At 40.5% G+C, this 27,730-nt stretch overlaps 2 protein-coding genes across 8 annotated transcripts in view; both read right to left on the bottom strand.

Annotated features, from left to right (window-relative positions):
* Nucleotides 1-27,730, bottom strand: part of LOC102921033 (zinc finger protein 431) — an 89,170-nt gene that overhangs the window by 46,689 nt on the left and 14,751 nt on the right. For 2 of the 7 annotated variants that reach the window (XR_013046944.1, XM_042269779.2), the window contains exons 2-3: nt 20,517-20,637; nt 20,253-20,313 (exon numbers count right to left, since the gene is read on the bottom strand). The exons of 2 other annotated variants lie outside the window; for them this stretch is intronic. Coding sequence is in view for 2 of the 5 variants with exons in the window: in XM_042269779.2 (XP_042125713.1) it covers nt 20,253-20,313; nt 20,517-20,637 (182 nt within the window). In the remaining 3 variants the exon portion in view is untranslated. Of the gene's footprint in view, nt 1-12,007; nt 13,982-20,252; nt 20,497-20,516; nt 20,638-27,730 lie in introns of those variants that run through there. 3 more of the 7 variants (XM_042269777.2, XM_015991374.3, XM_076558677.1) reach the window with 2 other exon arrangements.
* LOC143270064 (uncharacterized) lies at nt 14,448-19,163 on the bottom strand (the record flags this gene model as incomplete). Its single annotated transcript, XM_076558678.1, has 1 exon — nt 14,448-19,163. A coding segment is annotated over one exon (678 nt), but the record flags the coding sequence as incomplete, so codon positions are not given.

Genomic DNA, 27,730 nt, shown 5'->3' with positions numbered 1-27,730 from the left:
AGATGGAAAATACATGGGGAGTCTGGATCCTATATGTTATTGTCTTTTCTTTAAATGTTTTGACTACTGATAAAGGAATGATAGCTGATAATAGACATTTGATTATGAAAGCTGATAGATTAAACCAACCAATTTATTTTAAAAAAATATTGATTTCAAAATGTAAGCGTAAAGTATGTTGTTTTGGGGGAGAGGTTATGCTTTTATTGCCACAGGAAATCAGAGACTATGGATTCATTCCAAGTTGATATGGGTCAGGTTTGATGGGAGAAAACCCCTTAAAAATTCTGGCTACAGACATAAAGAAATAAACTTAGAAAAGCTATAAAACATGTAACATATATTTTACCTGTACAAACATAAAATAAGAAATCATCTTTGGCTACCTTGTGTATAACACAGAGTCTATATGTATTAGTACAGACATGTATGTTACCTTTAAAAGTTTATGAATTTTCAGAACAAGGGGACCAGATATCAGTGAAAACAGATGGCCCACGTGACTCCACATTTCAAAATGCTTCTGTTACAGTCTCCTCAGAATTCTGCCTCCGGAACAGCTTCAAGGCTGCTGTCTGAGATAGTCTACCTCACAAACTACTCCAGCTAAGACATAACCTTTATGCTTAATTTTCAAGGTTCCCCCAAAGATAGCAGTGCCCACAGACAACAGGAAGTAGCCTAGAGAATGATACCCACATTCCCAAGAGATGAGGTATTTGTGGGGTTTGGTTATTCAATGGATTATAAATGTTTGTCATTGCTTAGGGGCATTGGTTACAAGATGTTATTGGTCATAGTCAGGAAAAAAACTAGAGTTAAATTTAAAGAACTCTTTCTAAAGGAAAAGGGGGGAAATGATATAGGCGTGATGAGATAAAAGGATAGATTATTGAATCTATTTTAATCCAAAAAGCAACTATTAATCTTCAATATTTTACATTGGTATGGATACAAATTTAAAGTTTTTTTTTGTTGTTGTTATTTTGTATGTTTCCACTCTGAAGATATTTATGTAAATTGACACACATTATCATGGTATCTCTCATTGCATCCTCCCTCCCTCCCTGTTCCAGCTCAACCATCCTATTCCTTATACTCTCATCCCCTATCTCCTACCCTCCATTGCCAACCCTCATCCCCAGTATACTCATGGAGATCTCATCTATTTCCCTTTCTCAGGGCAGTCCATGAGTCCCTCTTTGGGTCTTCCCTGTTAGTTAGCGTCTCTGGAGTTGTGGGTTATTACCTGATTACCCTTGCTTTATATCTAGCATCCATTTATAAGTGGGTACATACCATGTTTGTCCTTTGAGTCTGGGTTACCTCACTCAGGATGATATTTTCTAGATCTAGCCACGAGAGAGACATCATGGGGATAGAGAGAAACCTGGTGCTAGGGAAATTGCCAGTAATCCCTAAGGATGACTCTAGTTAGGGCTACTAGCAATAGTGGAGAGGGTGCCTTAACTGAACTGGCTTGCCCCAGAGATCAGACTGGTGAATACCCTAACTATCATCACAGAACTTTTCCCCAACGACTGATGGAAGCAGATGCACAGATCCACAACCAATCACTAGATAGAGATCTAGGAGTCCAATCAAAGAGAGAGAAGAGGGATTCTATGAGCAAGTGCATCAGGATCATGATGGGGAAACATTCAGGGATGACCAAACCAAACTAGAGGGACTCATGAAAGTTGGGTCAATGGCTGTAGAGCCTACATGGGACTAGGCCCTTTGCATTGTGAGTCAGTTGTGTAGCTTGATCTGCTTGGGAGCCCCCCTGGCGGTAGGATCAGAATTCATCTCTGTTGCATGACTGGGCTTTGTGGAGCCCACTACCTATGATGGGACACCTCGTGCAGCCTTGAGGCAGGGGGAAGGGCTTGGACTTGCCTCTACTGAAAGTACCTCCCCATGGGAGGCCTTGCCTTCTTGTGGGGGGGGGAGTGGAATGCTGGGAGGGGCAGGAAGAGGGAAGAGGAGGGTCTTTGGTGTGTAAAATGAATGAAAAAATTTTCTTAAAGAAAGGAAAAAAATTGACAGAAATTTAAGGTTATTTTTGTTATATTGTACATATGTTTATACTTTTGTTTAAGGCATTGTACCTATGCAGCTTGTGCTATACATTTCATTTAATTATGCAAGGTAATGTTTTAGTACTTGAAAGATATTTATGGGCTAGAGAGATGGCTCAGTGGTTAAGAGCACTGGCTGCTCTTCTAAAGGTTCTGAGTTCAATTCCCAGCACCCACATGGTAGCTCAGACCATTTGTAATGAGATCTGGTGCCCTCTTCTGGCCTGCAGGCATATATACAGGCAGAACACTGTATGCATAATAAATAAATAAATCTTAAAAAAAAAAGATATTTAGGATAATAAAGAAATACAGGTCAATAGTCACCCATAACTATCAAACTTATAGTCATGTTTGTTGTTTACAATGTTATATAGCGATATATTTTAGATAGATAGGTGACCTTCAAATATGTCAAAGGCCTACAGATAGAATATAGCATTTAAAATATTTTAATAACATAGGCTGTTCTTGACAATGAGACATGTCTGCTCCTGGTGGCACCAATCTACTTAAAATTAAAAAAAAAAAAAAAAAAAAAAAAAAAAAAAGGATGATGAGCACTGAAGAAACTCCATATGGAGTTTGCTTTCTTTGTGGAAAAAACTAGCCATTTGGGCAAGAAATTGCTCATGCCTCAACTGCTGACAGTATGCTGTTCAAATTGGACAAGCAGGATACACAGAACAGTGACTGGTGAACTTTGCCAAGACAGGAGAACAGTCCTTCAAAATTTCCTGCTACACAGAAAAGTCGGTCAGATATTCTAGGCCTGTAGGCCAAAGTTGGATGTCCCAGTGTTACAGAGAAACAATGGGTGACTGTTCAAGCAGCCAGCTGTTTCTGTCATTTCATTTTGCAAGACGTTTGCTCTGTACTTCCTGTTTATTCAGGTAAGAGTATATTATTCTCAGGTCTTTGATGGGGTCAAAGACTAGATAGTTAGTTATAGTTCTCCCTAATCACGGTAGAAAGTCAATTAGGTACAAAACTTTGGACTCTTCAGGAGAGGACAGCTAACGGAGTAATCTCTCTAAATTTTCCAATTACAAATGGATTTGGCATTGAGTATATATTTCTTAATTGATAATTGTTTTCATTCTATGTAGTTTCATTTTGGTTAAGGTTATTATTACCTTTCCTTCCTCTTTGGATATTACCTGATAATCATTCTTATGGTATAGTTTTACTATGTTACAGTTAGAAAGTTTCCCTTTTAATTGGACAAAAAAGGGAAGAAGTTACAGGAATCTTATGTACACTGTGGCCTGATGTCCACTTAGGGTCAGGTGTTGGTTTAAGTGGTGAGGTTTTACATTCAGCTGATCAGGATGGACCATAGTTTCCCCAGACTCAAGAAAAAGTGGCCTCCAGAGAAGGGGAGGCAGAGTTGGAAGGTTGTATGGGTGTGTCATGGCCACAGTGATTGTCTCAGGTTCTTATCTTATATTTGCCCCTGAGTTTTACATTATAATAAACAGTAAAATAAATCACAATAATTGAGTATAGTGACAGAGGATTAGTCTATTATCATCTTGAAAGGAAGCTTCAGTAGGCAGGCATGAAGTGCTGCATCCTGATACACAGGCAGGCAGGAAGAAAGAAGCACTTCCCTTGCCTTGGTCTTTTGAAACCTGAAAGCCCACATACAGTGGCACACCATAACAAACAAAACAAACCCACTCCACAAGGGCATACCACTCAATTTTACACAATTACTTCCACTAATTGGGGACCAAGCATTCAAATATAGGAGTCTCAGGCTGTTGACTAAATATAAACCATGAGAGGAACAAAGCCTAAGAAGAAAGAGCTCTAAAGGAAAAGAGTAAAAAATATTAAAGCAAACAGAGAGAGAGGAAGAGTGAAAGAGACAGAAAGACAGGTAGAGAATAAAGACAACAGGCACAAGCACCTTGGCCTAAGTACAGTCATTCTGACTTCAGACTCCATTTTACCTGTAGGTGAAATGAAGCTCAGGTTCCCAATCCCTAGGAGAGCTGGGACCTTCTCAGAGTGGCTGACCTCATCCCTAAACCATAGAAATAGTAATTATGCACCTTTAGTTCTCTCAAAACACTAGCTGTTCCTAACAACAGAAGGAACAAATGAATCTGACTGGTTACACTGAAAGGCTGACATTGGATGTCAGATGACAAAGCTCTCAAGGACTCTCCTAATCTCTCAATCCTGATTGGTAACAACTCTAACGAACTTGGCAACAAATGTTTGTGGTTTTTGTGCTTAAAAACTCCAGTTCTGCCCTGCCCCCCCAGGGTTGTCAAGAGAAACAAGGCTCCCAAGTCCTTGTCCTGCAGTCCTGATTGATCAGTGACCCACTTATGAGGTGATTTAATAAAATCTTTGGAACACAAAAGTGTTGTCTCTCTCCTTCCTCATAGTGCATAATGAGCTACATGTAATGGGAGGGGGGGGGGAGAGAAGGAAACAGTGTTTCCTTCAAATAGGAGTGAGCCAACTCTGGCTGGGCAATAGGCTTCCTTAATATAACCTTCTCTATCCCATCTAAGGAAAGATTAAATAATTCAAGGCCTCCAAATTTATGTTTAAGTACCTACATTTTCTTTGAGTGCATGCATTCTCCCGTTTCCTGCCCTACTGAGTTCTCTCAGAGAACCTGCGAAACCTTAGACTAGTTCTGGTAGAAGCAATAAAGACAGTTTCTCAGAAGGCAGTCACTTGGTGTGGGAAAATGTGACTGTTGAAGATGATGCCATCTGGAAGCTGCACTTCTAACTGGGTAGAAGTGCCTCACAAGACTATTAGGAATTTAAATTTGATTTAACTAATTTTTTCTGAGACAGGGTTTCTCTGTGTAGCCCTAGCTGTCCTGGAACTCACTCTATAGACAAGGTTGGCCTGGAACTCAGAGATCTGCCTGCCTCTGCTTCCAGAGTGCTGGAATTAATGGTATGCACCACCACTACCCGGTTGATTTAACTACTTTAACAAGTTGTAATCCAAAGGTCTTAAATTCCCGACAACATGGAGAGTCAGATGTGTCTGATCACAGCTCAGACCATACTCAACTGAGATAAAGTGGGGCTAGCAACATCTTATGTCTGAGGACTGAGAAGATGGTGAAACATCTGGATGAAAAATGCTTGGCTTCCACAGTTACAATCTGTGTGGTAAGAAACATGGATGGATTCAACTGTCTCTACTTGATGCCACAGAATTCTTTCCTCTGTTGCTTAGCTGTGTGGGGCCTACCTGCCAAGGCCAAAGGTACCATCTCCTATATTCATGCTAACCTAATTAAAGTGTCTTTTTAAAGGAAAGGGTTTAACTGTGCATATTTAACCTTTGGGAAATGTAGAATCCACCAGGTCTTACCTGATAGAGGATGGGCTCACCTTAGCAGTGAGTTGGGCTTGAGTAGAAATCTACCTTGTGGCTTGCTGCCATCTTGGCTAATATGTTAATATTAAATTACGACAATAGAGAATGAGAGTTATAGATTCAGTAAAATTCCAATAAAAAGTTTGACAATTAAAAGCCAGATGTTGTAACATGTGTCTTTAATCCCAGCACTCAAAGGCAGTGAGTGGCTTTCAGTGAGTTCAAGGCCAGGCTGGTCTACAAAGCAAGTTCCAGGACAGCCATGGTTGTTACACAAAAAAAGTCTGTGTGTGTGTGTTGCAGGGGTGGGTGTCAAAAGTCTAACAATTTATGCTGCCAACAACAGAAATTGGATAAGAAAAGGTCATCATGAATGAAAATTGATCAACACATGAATAAACAGTACACAGAGTGACATCATCTGACTTCAAACTTCCAAATGCACCTGCAATGAAGACTGTACTGTCACTGGGCGGTGGTGGCGCACACCTTTAATCCCAGCATTAGTCAGGAAGAGGCAGGACGATCTCTGAAACCAGCCTGGTCCATAGAGTGAGTTCCATGATAGCCTGGGCTACATAGAAAAACCCTGTCTTGAAAAACAAAACAAAACAAAACAAACAGGGACTGTACTGTCTGTGAAAGAATAAAGAGGTCAACAGAACATGAGAGCAAACTAAGAAAGAAAAGCAAAATTACTATAGAGTAAATTTTGACCCATGAGGCCAGAAAACCCAGTAAGTCTGGCATAACACATGTGACTGGACCACCCTGGCATCTACACCCTGTGTTAATGACACAGACTTTACACCCTGCACAGAATTAACTGCAGAAGGATACTACACCTGAATGTTCAGTGTCACGTGCAGAACTTCTAGAAGAAACCAGAGCTCTGTGACTTAAGGAATCTGCCTTCCCTGGCAACAAGGGCTCCTGTACCCCATGCTTTGTGTAGGCATAGCAGGAAAAGCTAAGTCATTCAGAAGTCCCATTTCTGCCTGGTAGTTGCAGGGACCTCAAGGGACCAGACTGAATCGCTCTAAATACTGAGATTCCAGCCACTGTTTCCCACAGCCCCAGGACAAACCCCAGACGGGCTCCCGCAACTCCATGGCATGGAGACTCCTTACTCACCATATCTGGATTCCTAGCTTGACCCGCTCTCCTCACAACTCCCAGCAGCGGGTCACAGCACAGAACAGATCAAGAAGGTCTCCCTCAGTCTGGAAAGGAAGCCTGGAGTATGGCAGACTGAAAGTGCCTACCCCATTCTGACTGATGTGTACCGCTGGAGGCCATGACTGGCTAGTAAGGTCTGAGTGACGTCTCTTAAGGACAGTGTTGTGAAGTGCCACAGCACAATGTTTCCTAGCTCTGCCTTCCAACCAAGATACAGAACTGTCCCAGACTTGCAGAGAATGGCATTGCAGTGGAACTTGAGCCTGGACTGCAAAATTGACCCTGAAACTTTCCTAAACTCAGTAGGCGCCTCTTCTTTGTACACAGGGGCTCTAGCATATGAAGGCCTTAAAACAACTTTCAATGAAGCAAACCCACTGTCTCACAGCTTAAAGTACACTCAGTCCACCAGTGTCAAATTTAAACCCCCAGATTGATATTCCCCAGGCATTGGCAATTTTAAAAAGACACATCGAGGATTTCTCACTCCTCTCAGCTGCACATTGCTAGCAACAACACTAACAATTTCCAACCTTCTGTGGTGGCACTGACCTAGCACACAGTCTTTTTTGTTTGTTTGTTTTAGTTTTTCAAGACAGGGTGAAGGCCGGACTTCAAAAATTTAAGCCTGATATATAGTGAGAATTCCAATACAGGCAGGGCTACACAAAGAAATGCCATCTTGAGGGAAAAAATTTAAACAAGCTGGGCCTGTGACACCGAACACCAACAGCGAGGGTTCATAAAAGGGTTGTGATCAGAGTGACTGGAATGAGATGTTCAAGATAGAAGGTTTGGGATCAGCATGTCTTGCATAAGCTGATGGCTCATGCTAAGCAAGTTAGTTCATAAAAAGTACAGCCTAGCCAGTCATTGTGGTGCACACCTTTATTCCCAGAACTTGGGGGCAGAGGCAGGCAAATTGTTTTAATTTCAGGGCCAGCCTGGTGTACAAAGAGAGTTCCATGGCATCCAGGGCTGTTACACAGATGGAACCTTCCCTTAAAAAAGGGGGGGGGGTCCCAGCCGTTCCCCGGGAACACCCTGCCAACTTGGCCCCAGTTGCTGGCCAGCAGGCAGGGCTCCTGCTGGAAGGCTCCCTGTTCACCAACACTTCTCAGCAGCAGACCCTGCAATCTACATGCCCTGCCCCCATTCCTATCTGCCTGAGACCCCAGCCACTTCCTGAGACTTGGAAACCAACACCGAGCTCTACTGGGCTTAGAGAGAGAGAGTGCTCTCATTGGACAAAGGGCTGTCATTGGACCAAGAGTAACCTCAGCAGACAGGGAATCTGCTAGCCCTCACTAGACCAAGAATGGTTTTCTGAGAAGTAAAATCTCCCACCTCTCATTGGAACAAGACAGGCTTCCTGAAACATAGAATCAGTCAGCTTTGACTGGACCAAGAGTCCTGAGAAGACCAAGAAAGCATCTGTGACTCACAGAATCAACTAGCTTGGGTTGACCCAAGAGCAGCTCCCTGAGACACAGAATCTGCCTGCTCCAATTAGACCAAGAGCTAAGATTAGATTCAGAAGGGCCCCCTGAGACACAGAAACAACAAGCACAGAGTAGAACAACAGCAACTCACTCAGACACAGGCACCTCATATATCCATTAGAGGAGGAGATGGGCAGACATCAAGGCAGAAGTACACACAACATAAAGAGCAATACACCATCACCAGAACCTAGCTATCCTCCAACAGCAAGACCTGAACATCACAAGACAGAAGAAGCAGAAGAAAGCGACCTTAAGAATAGTATCATGCGCCGGGCGTGGTGGCGCACGCCTTTAATCCCAGCACTCGGGAGGCAGAGCCAGGCGGATCTTTGTGAGTTCGAGGCCAGCCTGGGCTACCAAGTGAGCTCCAGGAAAGGCGCAAAGCTACACAGAGAAACCCTGTCTCGAAAAAACCAAAAAAAAAAAAAAAAAAAAAAAAGAATAGTATCATGAAGATGCTAGAGGCCTTTCAAGAAAAAATGAAAAATGAAATTGAGGAAAAGATAAACAAAAAGTGGAAGAAATCAATAAAGAAATTGAGAAAAAGACAAACAAAAATCGGAAGAAATAGAGGAAAAGACAAATAAATTGGAAGAAAAAAAAATCCCTTAAAGAAAACAATGAAAAAGCAATGAAACAGGTGAGGGAAACAGTTCAAGACCTGAAAAGGGATATAGAAACAATGAACACAAACAGAGGGAATGCTGGAAATAGAAAATCCGAGTAAACGAACAGGAAACACAGATGCAAGCATAACAAACAGAATACAAGAGATGTAAGAGAGAATCTCTGGTGTAGAGGATACAATAGAGGAAATGGATTCGTCAGTAAAAGAAAACACCAAAGCCAAAAAAGTTATAACACAAAACATCCAAGAACTCTGGGACACCATGAAAAGACCAAACCTAAGAATAATAGGGATAGAGGAAGGAGAAGAATACCAACTCAAAAACAAAGAAAATATATTCAACAAGATCATAGAAGAAAACTTTCCCAACTTAAAGAAGGAAATACCTATGAAGATACAAGAAGCCTATAGAACACCAAACAGACTAGACCAACCCAAAAAATCCCCTTGCCACATACCAGATTTAAACAATATCTATCCACAAATCCAGCCCTACAGAAAGCACTAGAAGGAAAATTCCAACCTAAGGAAGTCAAATACACACACGAAAACACAGGCAATAGATAACCCCACAGCAGTAAACCCCAATGAAAAGATGTACACACACACTACCACGAAAAGATAACAGAAACTAACAATCACTGGTCATTAATATCCCTTAATATCAATGGACTTAATTCACCTATAAAAAGACACAGGCTAACAGAATGGATATGAAAGCAGGACCCATCTTTCTTTGCATACAAGAAACACACCTTAATTTCAAAGATAGACACTACCTCAGAATAAAAGGCTGGAAAAAGTCTTTCCAATCAAATGGTCTTAAGAAGCAAGCTGGTGTAGCCATCCTAATATCCAGCAAAATAGACTTCAAACTAAGAGCAATCAAAAGTGATCAAGAAGGACATTACATACTCATCATAGGAAAGAACCACCAAGATGAAGTTTCAATTCTGAACATTTATGCCCCAAACAAAAGGGCACCCACATTTGTAAAAGAAACATTACTAAAGCTTAAATCACACATAAAACCCCACACATTAATAGTGGGAGACTTCAACACCCCACTCTCACGACTGGGCAGATCTGCCAAATCGAAACAACAGAGAAATAAAGGACTTAACTGATGTCATGACTCAAATGGACTTAATAGATATCTACAGAACATTCCATCCTAACCAAAAAGAATATATCTTCTTCTCAGCATCCCATAGAACCTTCTCTAACATCAGCCACGTACTTGGCCACAAAGCAAATCTCAACAGATACAAAAAAACTGGAATAACCTCCTGTTTTCTATCAGACCACCATGGTCTAAAGTTAGATTTCAACAACAACAAAAATTACAGAAATCCTACAATCTCATGGAAACTGAATAATGCTCAACTGAATCACCAATGGCTCAAGGAAGAAATAAAGAAAAAAATTAAAGACTTCCTAGAGATCAATGAAAATGAATATACCACATACCCAAACTTATGGGACACTATGAAAGCAGTACTAAGAGGAAAATTCATAGAACTAAATGCTCACATGAAGAAGTTGGAGAAATTTCACACTAGTGACTTAACAGCACACCTCAAAGCTCTAGAACAAGAAGCAAAGTCACCCAGGAGGAATAGACTCCAGGAAATAATCAAATTAAGAGCTGAAATCAAAAGACTGGAGAGATGGCTCAAAGGTTAAGAGCACCAACTGCTCTTCCAGAGATCCTGAGTTCAATTCCCAGCACTCACAAGCATCTGTAATGAGATCTGACACCCTCTTCTGTGTACATAATAAATAAATAAATGTTAAAAAAAGAACAGTTTTAAAAAGGCTGGGCGGTGGTGGAACACATCTTTAATCCCAGCACTTGGGAGGCAGAGGCAGGCGGATCTCTGTGAGTTCAAGGCCAGCCTGGGCTACAGAGTAAGTTCCAGGAAAGGCACAATGCTGCACAAAGAAACCTTGTCTCAAAAAACAAAACAAAACAAGAAACAAAAAAAAAAAAGCAAAAAAAAAAAAAAAAGAAACAAAAAGAACAAAACAAAGAATCAATGAAACAAAGAGTTGGTTCTTTGAGAAAATCTAAGCCCTATCCAAATTAACCAAAAGGCAGAGAGAGAACATCCAAATTAGCAAAATCAGAAATGATAAGGGAGACATAACAACTAACATTGAGGAAATCCAGAGAATCATCAGGTCATACTTCAAAAACCTCTACTTCACAAAAGTGGAAAATCTAAAAGAAATGGATAATTTTCTGGATAGGTACCACATAGGTAAGTTAAATCAAGACTAGAAAAATATTTAAATAGATCAATAACACCTAAGGAAATAGAAACAGTCATTAAAAGTATCCCAAGCAAAAAAAGCCCAGGACCAGATGGTTTCAGCGCAGAATTCTACCAGATCTTCAAAGAAGAGTTAATACCAATACTCTTTAAATTGTTCCACACAATAGAAACAGAAGGAACATTACCAAACTCCTTCTATGAGGATACAATTACCCTGATTCCCAAGCCAAAAAAAGATGCAACAAAGAAAGAGAACTACAGACCAATCTCCATCATGAACATTGATGCAAAAATACTCAATAAAATATTGGCAAACAGACTCTAAGAACACATCAAAACAATTATCCACCATGATCAAGTAGGCTTTATCCCAGGGATGCAAGGGTGGTTCAACATATGAAAGTCTGTCAATGTAATACACCATATAAACAAACTCAAAGAAAAAAAAAACACATGGTCATTTCACTAGATGCTGAAAAGGCATTTGACAAAATCCAACACCCCTTCATAATAAAGGTCTTGGAGAGATCAGGAATACAGGGAACATACCTGAACATAATAAAGGCAATTTACAGCAAGCCAACAGCCAACATCAAATTAAATGGAGAGACTGTTGGTTATTTTGATGTCTCGTTTCTAGAGTTCTTTATATGTTCTGGATATCAGCCCTCTGTCATATGTGGGGTTGGTGAAGATCTTTTCCCATTCTGTCATTTTGTCTTGTTGACCATGTCCTTTGCCCTACAATAGCTTCTCAGTTTCAAATGGTCCCATTTATTCATTGTTTCTCTCAGTATCTGTGCTACTGGTGTTGCCAGTGCATTCAAGACTACTTACTTTCTCTTCTATCAGGTTCAGAGTAACTGGTTTATGTTGAAGTCTTTGATCCACTTGGACTTAAGTTTTGTGCATGGTGACAGATATTGATCTATTTGCTTTACATCTAGTATTCACCTATGAGTGAGTACATACCATGTTTGTCTTTCTGAGTCTGGGTTACCTCACTCAGGATGATTTTTTTCTATATCCATCCATTTGCCTGGAAACCTCATGATGTCATTGTTTTTCTCTGAGTAGTACTCCACTGTGTATATGTACCACACTTTATTTATCCATTCTTCAGTTGAAGGGCATCTAGGTTGTTTCCAGGTTCTGGCTATTACAAACAACACCAGTAGCAAAGACATTGAAAGAAACAATTACTCAAAGGGACCTCTTGAAACTGAGAAGCTTTTGTAGAGCAAAGGATATTGTCAACAAGACAAAGCAACAGCCTACAGAATGGGAAAAGATCTTCACCAACCCTACATCTGACAGAGGGTTGATATCCAGAATATATAAAGAACTCAAGAAATTAGACATCAAAATGCCCAACAGTCCAATTAAGAAATGGGCTAAGCCGGGCAGTGGTGGCGCACACCTTTAATCCCAGCACTCGGGAGGCAGAGGCAGGTGGATCTCTGTGAGTTCGAGGCCAGCCTGGGCTACCAAGTGAGTTCCAGGAAAGGCGCAAAGCTACACAAGAGAAACCCTGTCTCGGAAAAAAAAAACAACTAAAGCCAAATTCTGGGTAAAATGATTAAGATAGATCTTAGTATACTACTGACATGGGACTAAGAATTCACTGGGACTGAACCTAGCTTGAAATTATAAAGGTATTTAATGAGAATTGGGGGCATCAAAGGGGTGTAAGGGCTGAGTAAAGACAGGAAAGTGAAAATGTGTGCAAAAGAGGATAAATGATGAGATTGGCATCCTCAGATTTGATCTTCCTACCCAGCCTTTTAATGGCTGGGAATTCTTACTTTGTTTGTTCCCCAGGACCCACATGGTAGAAAGAGAGAACCAACTCTCACGACTCTCATAATTTCTTATCTGGGATCCACATAGGACAACAGCATTTGCATGCCCCTCCCCATACAAGCTAGCAAACAGATACATATGATTTAAAAATGGAAATATTTCTATATTCTCATAAGGAAAGCCACTGATTTCCTCAAACTTGGCAAGGATCCTGCCGGTTTCCTTCCCCATGGCAAAGATCAATGGTGTGCTCCACATTACTCCACTCCTACCTTACACTTCAACTTGTTGATCATCTGTCTCATTCAAAGCACCCTATTTCTATAATAGATCCTCAAGAAAGAAATCCAGTTCATCAGCAACATATAGCTTATATCAGAAGGAACCAAACTGAAGCCATTTTGGATAGAACTGCCATTTTGAATGAAGATCAAATAAAGTTTAAGTTCCCAAGACATCTCTAGATCTCCCTGGTTGGCAAGGTGAGACAGGAATGGTGGGCAAGCCATCCTGTCACATGAGTAAACCAACCATGTGGGAGGCCAGCTCCCACCTTTTAAATGGTTCCTATCAGGAGGAGTGAGAGACATAAGAAACTTTTAGGTAGAAAGACAGCAAAGAAGAGAAAGACAGAAACACAGAATAGCTTCAGGAGGATCTAGATCAAGACCCAACAGCACCTTCTGCCTCTTCAAAAGGGCTTTTTATAACAATGCAGGGAGGCAGGACAAAACACCCCCCCCTTGCTAGATCAAAGCACACTGCACAGCCAAGTGTAGACCCTTCCAAACACTTGGTAACCACACCGTGGTCAAATCATCCCCTTATGGAGCCCTGCTGCGTGAAGCAAGCTCAGATTCTTGGACCCTGAGTAAGTTCTCACTAGGAAACCTCTGTTGGTCTCTACATAACCAATGAGAAAAAGATAAGTGTATCACAAAGAAATGTTCCTAGAAAAGTCTCTAATCCCTGAATCCTGATTTATGAAAAGTGTAACTTGGCACAGATATTTGCAGTTTTCAGGGTTAAAGCTCTGTAATATTCTGCCTAGGGGTCAAAGTTCAGCTCCTGAGTCTCTTCTGTGGCTCTAATCAATCAGTAGTAGCTGGATTACAATAGTTTTTTTTTTTTTTTTTCTGCAATGGCTTGGTATCTGAGTTGTGTTGGCTCCAAGTAGACTCCATAATGTTGTTGGGTGGAACCCCCCTAGTAGAGACCACTTTCTACTTGTGTCTGTTTATATCATCAAACATAGAATAAATATATTTCTTTCTTCTTGTGAAATACTCCTTAGATATATTTAGAACTTTGGAAGTGGAGTATGAAAGAATATTGTATGATGAAGCATTTCATTATCAGTTCAAAGTGCTGAGTAATACTGTGAACATAAGAGAACACTGAACCTAGTATATCAGTATCATTTGTGCTAGCTAGTGTTTCAACCTACTTATTAATTTATTTGTTTACTCATTCATTCATTTATTCATTTAAGGGACAAGGTATCATGTATCTCAAGCTTGCCTCAAAAGCCCTATGTAGTCAATGACAACCACAAACATTTGAATGTTTCTATTTCATTGTTTGGTGGTGTGTTGTTTTGTATTTTGTATTTACTTGAAGACCAGTTGTATTACTGTAGTCCATGCTAGCCTGTAATTTGCTCTCCACTTGTCTCAGGCTCCCAAGTGTCATTACAGCTGTTCACCTAGTGTATGCTACACAGAGCACAAATCACAAACTTAGTACAATGCCAAGCCAAAACTCCACATAAAGAGCTTCAAGTCCAGATTTGACGTTTTTTTTTTTTTGTAAAGTATAGATTTTTGTGTTGAGAAAAGGAAAGACATCTTTATGAAGAATGTAGGGCCTCCAAAACCTGTCACATGAGTAAGTGTAAATAAAGTGATTCCCTAATGAAGGCAGGCTTCACCACTACTAATATAAACACCAAGAGCTGTCCTAAAAGTTATGCAGTAGGAGAAGGTCACCAAAACTCACAGTTGGTTTATACTTGGTTGGTCAGCATAAAAGGACAATGGACATCCCAAGTGTGGGCTCTTCTGGTTCTGAACACTTTACTTTGTGAAATCTAATATTTTACAGGTAGTGTCAGAAGTGGATTAAATTATAGACAGCTTGTGCCAAGAGAACTGATGATATGAGGGGGATCATATGCAGTGTCTGAAGTATATGTAGATAAAGTGTGTTTCAGGGGCTGAAGATGTAGCTCATTTGGTAGACTGTTTGTGTAGCATGCAAGAAACATTGGGTTCAATTCCTAGCACTACATAAAATAGATATGATTGTGCATGCCTACAATATTGGCAATTGACACAAAGGAGCAAGAGGATTGGAAGTAAAATGTCATCCTGGAACATATAACAAGTTCTAGGTCACCTAGAAAGACATTAGATCTACCTACTCACACATACCCAATCAACTAGATGGATTTTAAAGAACTTGGGTAAACAAGTCCAAAGCAAAAGTGAGTCCATTATTCCAGAAATTAAAAATGACAATTGGCCTAGGGTATCAAAACTTACCCTAGGGGCCACTATCCACTGCTGACCCCATTAACCAATTGCTTTTAAATGTTGAGAGAATTGTAGTTGCTACCTGTCTGGTGGAGGAAAAACCCAAAAATAGGATATATAAAGCCTCCCACAGGTCCTTGAGTCACCCAAATATTTGTTGTTCAGAAAATATCAGGCTATAGGCTGTTAAAAGGCCTTAAAAAATTAAATTTTTGGAGTCTATGGGAACTTTATAGCCTGGCTTGCCATAAGATATGCTTGTGGTGGTATTGTGTTCCCCAAAATATTGTGTACTCTAATAAATTTATCTGGGGTCAGAGAACAGACAGCCACTAGATACAAAGGCTAGAAAATGGTGGCACTCACACCTTTAATCCTAGCATTCCAGAGATAGAAATCCCTCTGGATCTCTGTGAGTGCAAGGCCACATTGGAAATAGCCAAGCATGGTGACACACGCCTTTAATCCCAGAAAGCCAGCCTTTAATCCCAGGGAGTGGTGGTAGAAAGCAAAAAGATATATAAGGCGTGAGGACCGGAAACTAGAAGATTTTGGCTGGTTAAGCTTTCAGGCTTTGGAGCAACACAGTTCAGCTGAGATTCATTCCGGATGAGGACTCAGAGGCCTCCAGTCTGGGGAAACAGGACCAGCTGAGGAACTGGTGAGGTGAGATAGCTGTGGCTTGTTCTGTCTCTCTGATCTACCAGCATGGACCCCAATAACTGGCCTTGGGTTTGATTTTATTAATAAGAACTTTGAAGATTCCTGCTACATATGCTTGCATATTTCCACAGGATGCTGACTTGCCTTATGGATCATGGATCGCTTGATCACACCATATAACCAGGCTGCTGCAGGACAAAGGCACTCCTAGCTGACAGTCTGATTACAGGCTGTTATTTACCTCTCCATTCCTAATAATTGGGCTTCTACTTTATATATGAATTGATACAATTTCAGATCCTTTTGATGAACTGTTCATCAATGATATCAAAACATATAGATCTGATATATTTATAAATGACACATTTCAGATTTCTTCCTCTAGCTATCTATCCTGCTATTTTGTTGAGACTTGAAGGAGTTGTGGGCAGAGACCTTTGCCAAGACTTTCCCTTAGGAGGGCTGAGCAGAGAAAGTAACAACTTTTCACCAGAACCTGAGTAAATTGCTACATTTCTGCAAGGGATTCCCCTTTAGCAGAGTGTCCCAGAAGAAGTAACATCTTGGGCTGGAGCTGAGAAGAAATGGACACCTCTCTTAGTACATTAACTTAGGAGAACAGAGCAGAAGTGGATAGCTTATCTGCAAAGGCTTTATCACATTGATTACATTCACAGGGTTTCCCTCCAGGATGACTTTTTTCATGCTTATGAAGATGACTCTTCTGTGCAAATTTACCATACTGATCACAGCCATAGTTTCTCACCAGTATGACTTCTTTCATGCATGTGAAGAGGACTATTACATGTAAAAGCTTTACTACATTGAATACATTATAGGGTTTCACTCCAGTATGAATTCCTTCATGACAGAGTAGACTACTTTTATATGCAAAGGCTTTTCCATATTGATTACATTCATAATGTTTCTTTCCTCTATGACTTCTTTCATGACTGTGAAGATTACTTTTCTGTGTAAATACTTCACCACATTGATTACATTCATAGGGATTCTCTCCTGTATGACTTCTTTCATTACTGTGAAGATTGTTCTCTGCAAAGGATATATACTTTTTAACAGTTATTAATTTATATTTTATATGAAAAGTTGTTTTGCATGCACATATAGCTAATGAGGCTGTCAGATCTCCTGAAAAAGGAATTACAGACAGTTGTGAGCTTCTATGTGGATGATAAGAATTGAACCTGGGTCCTGTGGCAATACATCTATCTTTCCAGTTTTTCTTTTTTTGATTTTTTGAGAAAGGACCACTCTATATACCTACAGCCATTGTGAAACAAAATACCAGGTCATCAGGCTTAGCAGGAAACACATTTACCCACTGATAAAATTCTCTGCCATTCATTTGTTTCTGAGAATATGTTAAGAACAAGTATTTAGTCCTTAATAAAGTAACATGATTTAAAAAATAACAGATAACAACTTTGGTTTCTCACTGTGGGGGTGGCCTTTGAGGTTTCCTATGCTCAGGATACTGCTGAGTGTCTGTTGACTTCCCATTGCCTGCAAGGTGCAGCACTCTCAACTCCAGCACCACATCTGCCTACACGCCACCATTCTCCCTGTCATAATGATAATGGACTGAAGCTCTGAAATGATAAGCAAGTCATGCCAACTGAGTGTTTTCTTTATAAGAGTTGCCATGGTCATGGTGTCTCTTCAGAGCAATGAAAACCCAAACTAAACCAACAGAATAAATATCATTTTCATTTGCAAATAGGCTTTATTATTCAAATTATTCTGTGTTCCTGCCTTCTTGAAACACAATGTTTACAACTTGAAAAGGAGACAATAGCCGGGCGGTGGCGGCGGCGGCGGCGGCGGCGGCGGCGGCGGCGGCGGCGGCGGCGCACGCCTTTAATCCCAGCACCCGGGAGGCAGAGCCAGGAGGATCTCTGTGAGTTCGAGGCCAGCCTGGGCTACCAAGTGAGTTCCAGGAAAGGCGCAAAGCTACACAGAGAAACCCTGTCTCGAAAAACAAAACAAGAAAAGGAGACAATAATTTAACAATGACTTGTCTCTATGAATCTTACTCAAGCACTGGTGAGATAGCTCAGTGAGAAAAATGTATGTGGACTGCAAGGCTATACCTCATTTATTAGGTTCATGGGGAATTCTACCACTGTGAAATTTTCCATGATTTTAAATGTTACTGTAATGTGCAAACATTTTACCACACTGACCACATTCGTAGGATTTCTCTCTAGTATGACTTCTTTCATGCCTGTGAATATGACACTTATCTGCAAAGGCTTTATCACATTGATTACACTCATGGGGTTTCTCTCCAGTATGACTTCTTTCATGCATATGAAGAGGACTATTACATGCAAAAGCTTTACTACATTGATTACATTATAGGGTTTCACTCCAGTATGAATTCCTTCATGACAGAGTAGACTACTTTTATATGCAAAGGCTTTTCCATATTAATTACATTCATAGTGTTTCTTTCTTCTATGGCTTCTTTCATGACTGTGAAGATGACTAATACATACAAAGGCTTTACCACATTGATTACATTTATAGGGTTTCACTCCTCTATGACTTCTCTCATTACTGTGAAGATTATTCTCTGCAAAGGCATTACCACACTGATTACATTCATAGAGTTTCTCTCTACTATGACTTCTTTTGTGACTGAGATTAGTCTTCCATGCAAAGGCTTTACCACACTGATTACATTCATAGAGTTTCTCTCTACTATGACTTCTTTTGTGACTGAGACTAGTCTTCCATGCAAAGGCTTTACCACACAAATTACATTCATATGGTTTCTCTCCAGTATGCGTTCTTTCATGACTGAGATGACTTTTATGAGCAAAGGCTTTATAACATTGACTACTACATTCATAGGTTTTCTCTCCCCAACGACTTCTTTCGTGACTGAGAAGATTCTTCTGTGCAAAGGCATTACCACATTGACTACATCCATAGGGTTTCTCTCCAGTATGACTTGTATGTATTTGAAGATAAGGCAGACATACAAAGGCTCTACCACATTGATGATATCCATACCTTTTCTCTCTACCATGAGTTCTATGTACTTGATGAAGACTGTGACATACAAAGGTGTTATTGCTTTGATCATATTCCCAGGGTTTTACTTAAAAATGAGTTATTTGCTGTACTTCTAAAGAGGAATCAGATATAAAGGCTTTATCACATTGATGACATTCATAGAGATCCTTTTCATTATTGGCTGTTTTGTGTGTTTGAAGATAGCCGTAACAGCTGAAGTCTTTAGTAAATGGTTCACATTTACCACTTCCTCTTCCCATATGTATTTTTTCATGTCTTTGAAGAGAACTGGAAGAACTCACAGTTTTACCACACTGACTGCATTCGTAACCATTTCCTATCATGTGAATCATACTACAAGTGCAAAGGGATTTAGTAGAGACAGATAAATTTCCATATTTTTTGAATTCATAAGGTTTTTCTGCAATGTAAGTTTGTTAATGCATTTCCACTGAAGTTGGTATGCCAATTACTTGTAAACTTGTATCACAGTCATCATTTCTGCTCATAGTAGGGACTACTACATATCTTTTAATTGTTCTTAGAGAGACAGAAGAACAATGTTTATTTCCATGTCCCTTATGCTCACATGGCTTGAATCTATAGGGACAGATGATATACCTAATTAAAGGGAAAATAATCAAGAAAAGGTTTTCACATTGCATTCACATTGTCTAATGTTTTATGTCTCATACAGATGTGGTATAGAGATTCAGGTTTCTACACAATGATAAATTTCTTGTCTCTCAGAAACTGCTCTTCTCACTAAACTAAAGTAAGTTACTCATTAAAAGTATATGAGGAATACTAATTTTGATATGGAAGATTTTTTTATAAAAGGTCTTAGACATTCACTAATCCACTTATCAATGTGAATACCTTTTATGATAATTGAATGGTATGAAAGTAAATAGATACACTGTTCTACAACATGCCCCTGATATGGCTATGATTAAAATTGTGACATCTGTTGTGGCATTGTTTCCTTGTCTTGTCCTTAAAGGAATGTTTTGCAAACAATAATCAGCTACCTGACACTGGAGCACAAGTGTTGTGAGAATTCAATAATCATCACAAAGCTGAGCTTATTTGCATTGTTGATTTTCATTAAAACTTCAGGATACATTAACATTTCTTCAGAGGTACATATGTATCAGCTTGCACATGAAAATTACCTTCCATGTCTTCTAAAACTTTGATAATGTTCTTCAATATTGTGGTCTTCCCATTTGTACCCTAAAATACAGTACCAGAAAATGTATGTGATATATTACTGGAAATTAGGCACAAGTGAAATTACTATCTTTCTTGATCCTTTAAACAATGCCTGATTTATTCACCAAATTCTACCTCTTTCACATGCAAAAATCACGACCACAAGTATCCAAGAAAGTCTTATCTCCTTAAGTTAAAAAGTGACAGAAAGCTCACATTCTTACCTATAGCAGAGAGGTTCCAGTCCAGCATCACATTTTTGTAGAGACTCTTCTGGGAAGGATCCAGCAAAGCCCACTCTTCATGAGTGAAGTTCACATGTACATCCTCATAGGTCACCACTTCCTAAAGTATCCCATATATGTACATAATAGAAATATTGAGACTGTCTGCACTGCAAATGTATACTTCATTGAGAATATATTTACATAATGCTTTGTGCTCCATATATTCTACAACATGGGTCATAGAATTTCAAATGCAGTCACCAACTCATTGTATAAGGAAACAGAAAAGGAGAATGATGCCTTCCATTTCTATGCCTGCTGAATAGAATATGGCATTGCAGAAGAAATGCTAGTAATATATACAGAGAAACATGCAAACAGTTTAACACTATTTAGAATACATCAGCAAAATTTTATCCAAATTGTTAACTTCAAAAAAGGGTAGACAATATGGGTGTGGTGGTGCACACCTTTAACACCAAATGCCAGGAGGCAGAGACAGTTGAAACTATTATTCCAGGCCAGCCTGGCTATGTAGAAATTACCAGGACAGCTAAAGTTAGACTAATGTGAGACTCTGTCTGAAACAACAACAAAAAAGAAAGCACTTAAGGGCTCCCTCAAAATTCCTCCATTGTATTAAACATTCACTCCAATTCTGTACTTGTGTATTACAAACTGGATTGATCCCTTGTAAATTATAAGGCTAGTAATTCCTAGGAAGGAAGGAATTTTTAATAAATTACTGACTGCTGAGTAGTGGTGGCACATGCCTTTAATCCTGGCACTCAAGGGCAGAGTCAGGTTCAAGGCCAGTCTGGTCTACAGAGCAAGATTCAGGACAGGCACCAAAACTACACAGAGAAACTGTCTCAAAAAACCAAATGAATGAATGAATGAATGAGTAAATAAATAAATAAGTAATTAACTGACTGATAGATCAAAGCATTCTCAAAAATACTACTAAAGCAATAAAACAACAAACTACAAAAGCAAAAATGATGGAATATATAAAGATGAGCCAACAGATAAGATCACCTTTTGCTTTTAAAGAGGTTCTAGATCAATTCCCAGCACTCACTGGAGGCACACAACTATTCCTATCATCAGGTCACAAGAATCCAATGTGGCTTTCAGTAAATGCTAGGCAGAGAACTAATAGTCACTCACAACCCCCTGTGCAGGATTAGAATCAAACCACATGGGGCCAAAGAGATGAGCAGTGGTTACCAGCACTTGATACTCAAAGTATCTGGTTTTGGTTCCCATCACCCATGTGGTTACTCACAACCACCTGTAATTCCAGTTCTAGGGGATCTGACTTTCTTCTGATCTCCACTGGCACCAGGCATATACATTGTACACAGGCATGTAAGTGGGCAAAGCATTCATATGTAACAAAATTATAATTAAAAATCCAATTAAAATTAAAAAAGAATTAAAAAGGGTGAGGATGTAGATTAATTGATAGCATACCTGTCTAGCATGCATGAAGCCCTGAGTGCAATTTCAGTTACATAAAGGGGGCAAGGATTGGGATGGCTGTAATCACAACACTTGAGTGGTGGAGGTAGAAGGATCAGAAGTTCAAGGGCATTATTGGGGACATAGGAAGTTTGACACCACGACTTAAGAAGGAAGAACACAAACATAACCACACAAGAATATTCCAGGACAAAGAAGAGTAAAGCGTTTGGGATACAAGTTACTAGAGTTATGAAATGACACAAACCTGGAATATGTCATTCATAGTCAAAAGAAATGGCAAATTGGGTGTGGGAACTGAACTCTGTCTTCTGCAAGGCCCATATGCACACTTACCACTGAGCCATCTTTCCAGCCCCTAGAAACTAAGTACAGCATGGCTTTGGTTTCTGAATGTTATTACCAGCAGAAGACATACACATGGTTATCTTGGAGGAAGAAGACATTTAGAATACCCTAGCAATGGGTTGTATCTAAAGAAAACCAGAATTTGCTGTCCACAAGCAAGAGTTCACAGGTTCAAAACAGTCCTTGATTCTCAAGTTACATCCATCACATCCCTATATAATTATGTATGACTCTAAAAATAAAATACTGAGAATTAGGCTAAAGAGTATAGCCTGCAGAATAGGTCTCACTAAAATCAAGCCTTTATTGAAAAGCCCTTTACAGCTGGGCATGGAGACCTGACAGGCCTGATCTCACCAAATGGGAGGTAGAAGCAAGAAAATCGAGACTACAAGGTTAGTCTTAGCCCAGGGAGCTCCTGTAGTTCTACTTTTGGCTAACTGTTCATGCTAACTTAAGCATGTAAATCCCAAACATGCTATTTTTTGTGCTTAAAAGTTTATCCTGAAAAAGGCATGGGGCTACACTGGTATCCTAAACACTCAGTGTAGTACAGGCCAGCTAATAAAGACATTCTATTGGCTTAAACCCATGGCCAAGCAGGCTTTCCTGGTGAATACTCACATTTGGAGATCCCACTGAGTTCCCAGAAACAAGACCTTCAGAAGACTGAGAGGTCTCTGAGCCTCTTGGAGAGGGGAGGAGTGCAATGGTCAGGGGACTACTAGGAGTGTGCAACCTGAGATAATCTAGGTACTCAGGTGTCTAAGCTGGGATTGTACTGTTGTGAAGAGACATCATGACCACAGCAATTCTTATAAAGGTAAACATTTGATTGAGGCTGGCTTACAATTCAGAGGTTTAGTCCATTATTGTCATGATAAGAAGCATGGTGGCATGCAGGCAGATATAGGGCTGAAGAAGCAGGTGCAGAAGACAGAGACACACAGATCTCAAAGCCCACCTCCACAGTCATTCACTTCCTCCAACAAGGGAACATCTACTCCAACAAAGCCAGCCTCCTAATAGTGCTACTCCTTATGAGTCAAGCATGAGTCTATGGGGGCCATTTCTATTTAAACCACAGCAGGGCTCCCTTTGATCAAGTACCGCCTAATGCTTCAGAGGGGTCTGACACCTCCAGCACAAAAGGAAACAAATTAGAAACTCCCCTGTTCCGTCACCTTTGAAGGTTAAGTCTTACTGAAGTGCCTTCTGTTTAGACACAAAGAAGAGGCCAGATATGCATGCTGAACCACCCCAGAAACAATGGGACATATATCACTGGATCCCTTTGTTCAGGTGTATGAATATGAGAGGGCCACCCTGGTTGTTTTTAATGAATGTTTGTCTCTCTCTGTGTGTGTCTCTACATGCCTTTCTATGTGTTTTCATAAGTTTTGTTTCACTGTAATGACCAGAAGCTTTCTCTGGTGTGAAACTCTCTTCCAGCAGGTTAAAGAAGTACACTCTTTCCTGCTGGGGACTCAAATCCTTTTGGCTCTGCCAAGGCACCCACAAGAGAAAATGAACCTCTCCACCTGTCCCACTCTAGAAGCACTTGCTCATTTTGTTGTCTGACTCCTGCTCACATTCAGTGTTGGTCCCTAGGTCGAGGTGGGGAGGGGTTGGGCCTCTACTGCAAGCCCCAAGCCCCCTACCATGTAATTAAAATGCACACAGGGTGGGGGGGGAAATAGTTTCCCTAGGTGAACATCCCCTCCACTTTGTGCTGCTCTAAGTTGTTCCAGGAGAAAGAGAAAACTACTCCTGGACTGAACCAAAATGAAAAGAGAAAGTTCCACTACTTCCTCTTTCATAATTTATATCTCTTTTTCACCAATGATCTGTAAAACCAACCAATCTCTCCGAAAAAAGTAAAAACGCTGCCCCTGGGCTGGGCAAGGGAATTGCTGCCAGGCAATGCAGCCTGGAAAGAACAGATATTCATTCCCTTCTCTCTAAAACTGACCAAGGAGACTTTAAGCAATTTCACAGTGTACTTTTTAGAAAGATTAAAGACAGCTGCTAAAAAGATTTCCTTTGTCGCCGGGCAGTGGTGGCGCACGCCTTTAATCCCAGCACTCGGGAGGCAGAGGCAGGCGGATCTCTGTGAGTTCGAGGCCAGCCTGGTCTCCAAAGCGAGTTCCAGGAAAGGCGCAAAGCTACACAGAGAAACCCTGTCTCGAAAAATCAAAAAAAAAAAAAAAGATTTCCTTTGTCACTCAGCCAGTCAGGGTATTTGAAAAATGTTATAAAAGCATAAAGAAATTTAGAGGTATAAGCAGGTCCAAGTTGCTGTAAGTAGTGCAAAACCTGGTTTAACAACAAAAAAGCGATCAGGACAGGAACTTTTGCATAAATTGAAAGCCACCATCACATTCTTTGATAATGAGACACAGTTGGACTTACAGACACAAAGCAAAAGTTTGGTGTCATCCTCTCTATCAGAAGAATATCTCCTAGCTGAAAGTTCTGTCTACAATCAAAAGATAAACATTACCCATGACCGTGGAAACAAAAGGGGAAATTGAAGTCCATATTGCCTAGCTTGAAGAGAAAAGCATCCTGGTGCCCTGCCAGTCACACTGGAATATGCTTCTCCTGCATATAAAGAAACCTGGGACCTCTAATTCCCAGGAGTCTAGTTCTTCCACAGAAACAGGTATACACTTCTTGGACATCAAAGATGAATTCTTCAGTCTCACACTGGTACAGAGATGAGTCACCCCTTCTTTGCTTTTAAATGGACAGACTCAGGGAGAGGTTACAGTAGGCAATATCCCTGGACAAGGTTGCCCTAGGAGTAAAAGACACTAAATGCAGAGTTCCTGACCTTCCTTTAGAGCTTTCCTGGGAAAGCAGATTATAAAAGGGCCACCGAGGGACTGCTGCAAGAGTTTCAGACCTCGGACTACAAAATGTTGGCTAAGAAAGCCCAACTTTGTAGAAACCTACCTAATTCACTAACAGCTGAAGGAAGGCAAAAGGAGCCTGCATCAGAGGATTGCTTCCATCCTTCAGACATCAATTCCAAAGACTAAGAAACAGGTTCAAGAGTTCCTAGGAGTAGCTGAATATTGCTACCTCTGGATACCAGTTGGTAGAAATTGCAAAGCTTCTACATACCAGCACCAAGGGAGGCACTGAGTCTCTAATCTGGACTGAGAGTAAACAAAAGGAATTTAAGGCTTTAAAAAGTTTTGCCTTACTCCAGCCATAGAATTTCCAGATGTCTCCAAACCTTTTCATCTGTTTCTCCATGAAACAAGACAAAAGGGGTTTTAACCCAAACTTTGGAGCCATGGAAATGACCTGTGACATACATGCACAAAGGATTGAACCTTGTATCCACAAGTTGGCCCACCTTTCTAAGAGCAATGGTAGCTAATGCTAGTGTAATGAATGGAAACAAAACAAGTTGACTCTCAGTCAAGATCTTATACACACAGCACACAACATGGATCATGCCTCCTATGAGGAGCACCAATACACTGGCTGTGTAATGCCTGTGTGATCCAGTACCAGGCCCCACTCCTGGTCCACCCAAAACTCTAATTTGAGTCACCCACCATCATCAATTTGTCTATACTCTTGCGTGTTGACACAGGTGCTCCTCCTCAGGTGATGAAAGATGAAACCAGGTATGTGGGAGCTACAACAGCTCCAGTAACTGAAATAATAAGGACTCACAATAGGTACCTTAGACAAGAGAGCAGAACTGATTGATCTGACCCAGGCTCGCAGGTAGAAAAAAAGGAAAGTCCTCTATCATATACACAATCACTATACTTTTACTGCCGGGTATGTCAACAGTAGGATCTACAGAGAAAGAGGGCTTTTCACTGCTGGGAAAAAGGACATTAAAAAATCTTGGCCTTCCTATGGGCTATTTGGCTTCCCCTACACATTGCTATCTCCCACTGCTAGGCTTCTGACCTGGCTGCCCACCAAACCAGTGGGGTCTGTTGATATTCTGATGACATACCATGACCCTTTACTGCCTGAGACTCCATAGTTTAAAAAAAAAAATGGGCAGCTCAAAACCACAGAATGATGGACACCAGAGGGAAGGACCATTCTCCCCAAAACAATTGATTGAGCTGTTGGTAATTACTCTTCACCAGGATACTTAACTGGGGTCTACAAAACTTCCTGAGGTGCTCAGACCAGGGTATATTTGGATAGCCTAGTGTGGTGGTATTATGTTCCCCAAAATATTGTGCACCCTAATAAACTTATCTGGGGTTGGAGAATAGAACAGCCACTAGATACAGAAAATGGTGGCACTCACACCTTTAATCCTAGCCTTCTGGAGGCATGGATCTCTGTGAGTTCAAGGCTACACTGGAAATAGCCAAGCATGGTGATTCACGCCTCTAATCCCAGAAAGTGAGCCTTTAATCCTAGGGAGTGACGACAGAAAGCAGAAAGGTATATAACGCGTGAAATCCAGAAACTAGAAGCATTTGGCTGGTTAAGCTTTTAGGCTTTGAGCAGCACAGCTCAGCTGAGAGGCTTCCAGTCTGAGGAAACAGTCTGAGGAAATCAGCTGAGGAATTGGCAAGGTGAGGTGGCTGTGGTTTGTTCGGCCTCTCTGATCTTCTAGCATTCACCCCAATAACTGGCCTCAGGTTTGATCTTATTAATAAGACTCTTTAAGATTCATGCTACAGCCTAGCAAGGGATGTCTCAGGCAGATGACAGGTTTGTGCTCAAGTGAATCTAAAACAGAGAGCCCTTACCTAGGAAAGCATCCAAATGACAGAACAAGACCCCAAGATCTCTGGGAAAACTGACTTCACCAAGAGCCACTCTGCTTGGGGAAGTTAAAAGTACTTGCTAGTTTTTATAGATACCATCTCTGGATCAGTAAAAGTGTTCCCGACCCAGACTAAAACTACTCAGATAATACCTAAAAGAGCTCCTTCAGGAAGGGGTCCCCTGATTTGGCCTACCTAGCAAGGAGGTCTAACAATGGCCTGGCTTTCATCATCAAATTTCTCAACTAAGAACTAAAGCTTTAGATACAGAATGAAAACTCCATTGTGAATACAGACCTCAGAGTTCTGGCCAGGTAAAAAGAATAAAAAAGACATTAAAAAAAAAAAACCAAAAAAAAACCACTTTAACAAAACTCTCATTAGACTCTACCAAAAATGGACAGGCCTTCTTCCTGTTCTTTGTTTCTGCCAGCAGCCATCCATACAGGGAGGAATTTAGCCCCCCTCAGAGATGATGTTTGTAAAACCTCCCCCACTGTTTCCAAGGCCTAGAAAACAAACAGTCTGCAAAACTCTTAACCATTAGTTTCTCAAGTCCTACAGGCATCCAGCCCTCCATAATGGCTGTTCACTGGATTATCTTAGAGACCCAGC

The sequence above is a fragment of the Peromyscus maniculatus genome, chromosome 22 (genome assembly GCF_049852395.1).
Source record: "Peromyscus maniculatus bairdii isolate BWxNUB_F1_BW_parent chromosome 22, HU_Pman_BW_mat_3.1, whole genome shotgun sequence".
Lineage (NCBI taxonomy): Eukaryota > Metazoa > Chordata > Mammalia > Rodentia > Cricetidae > Peromyscus > Peromyscus maniculatus.
This window is presented reverse-complemented; position numbering and strand designations above follow the sequence as displayed.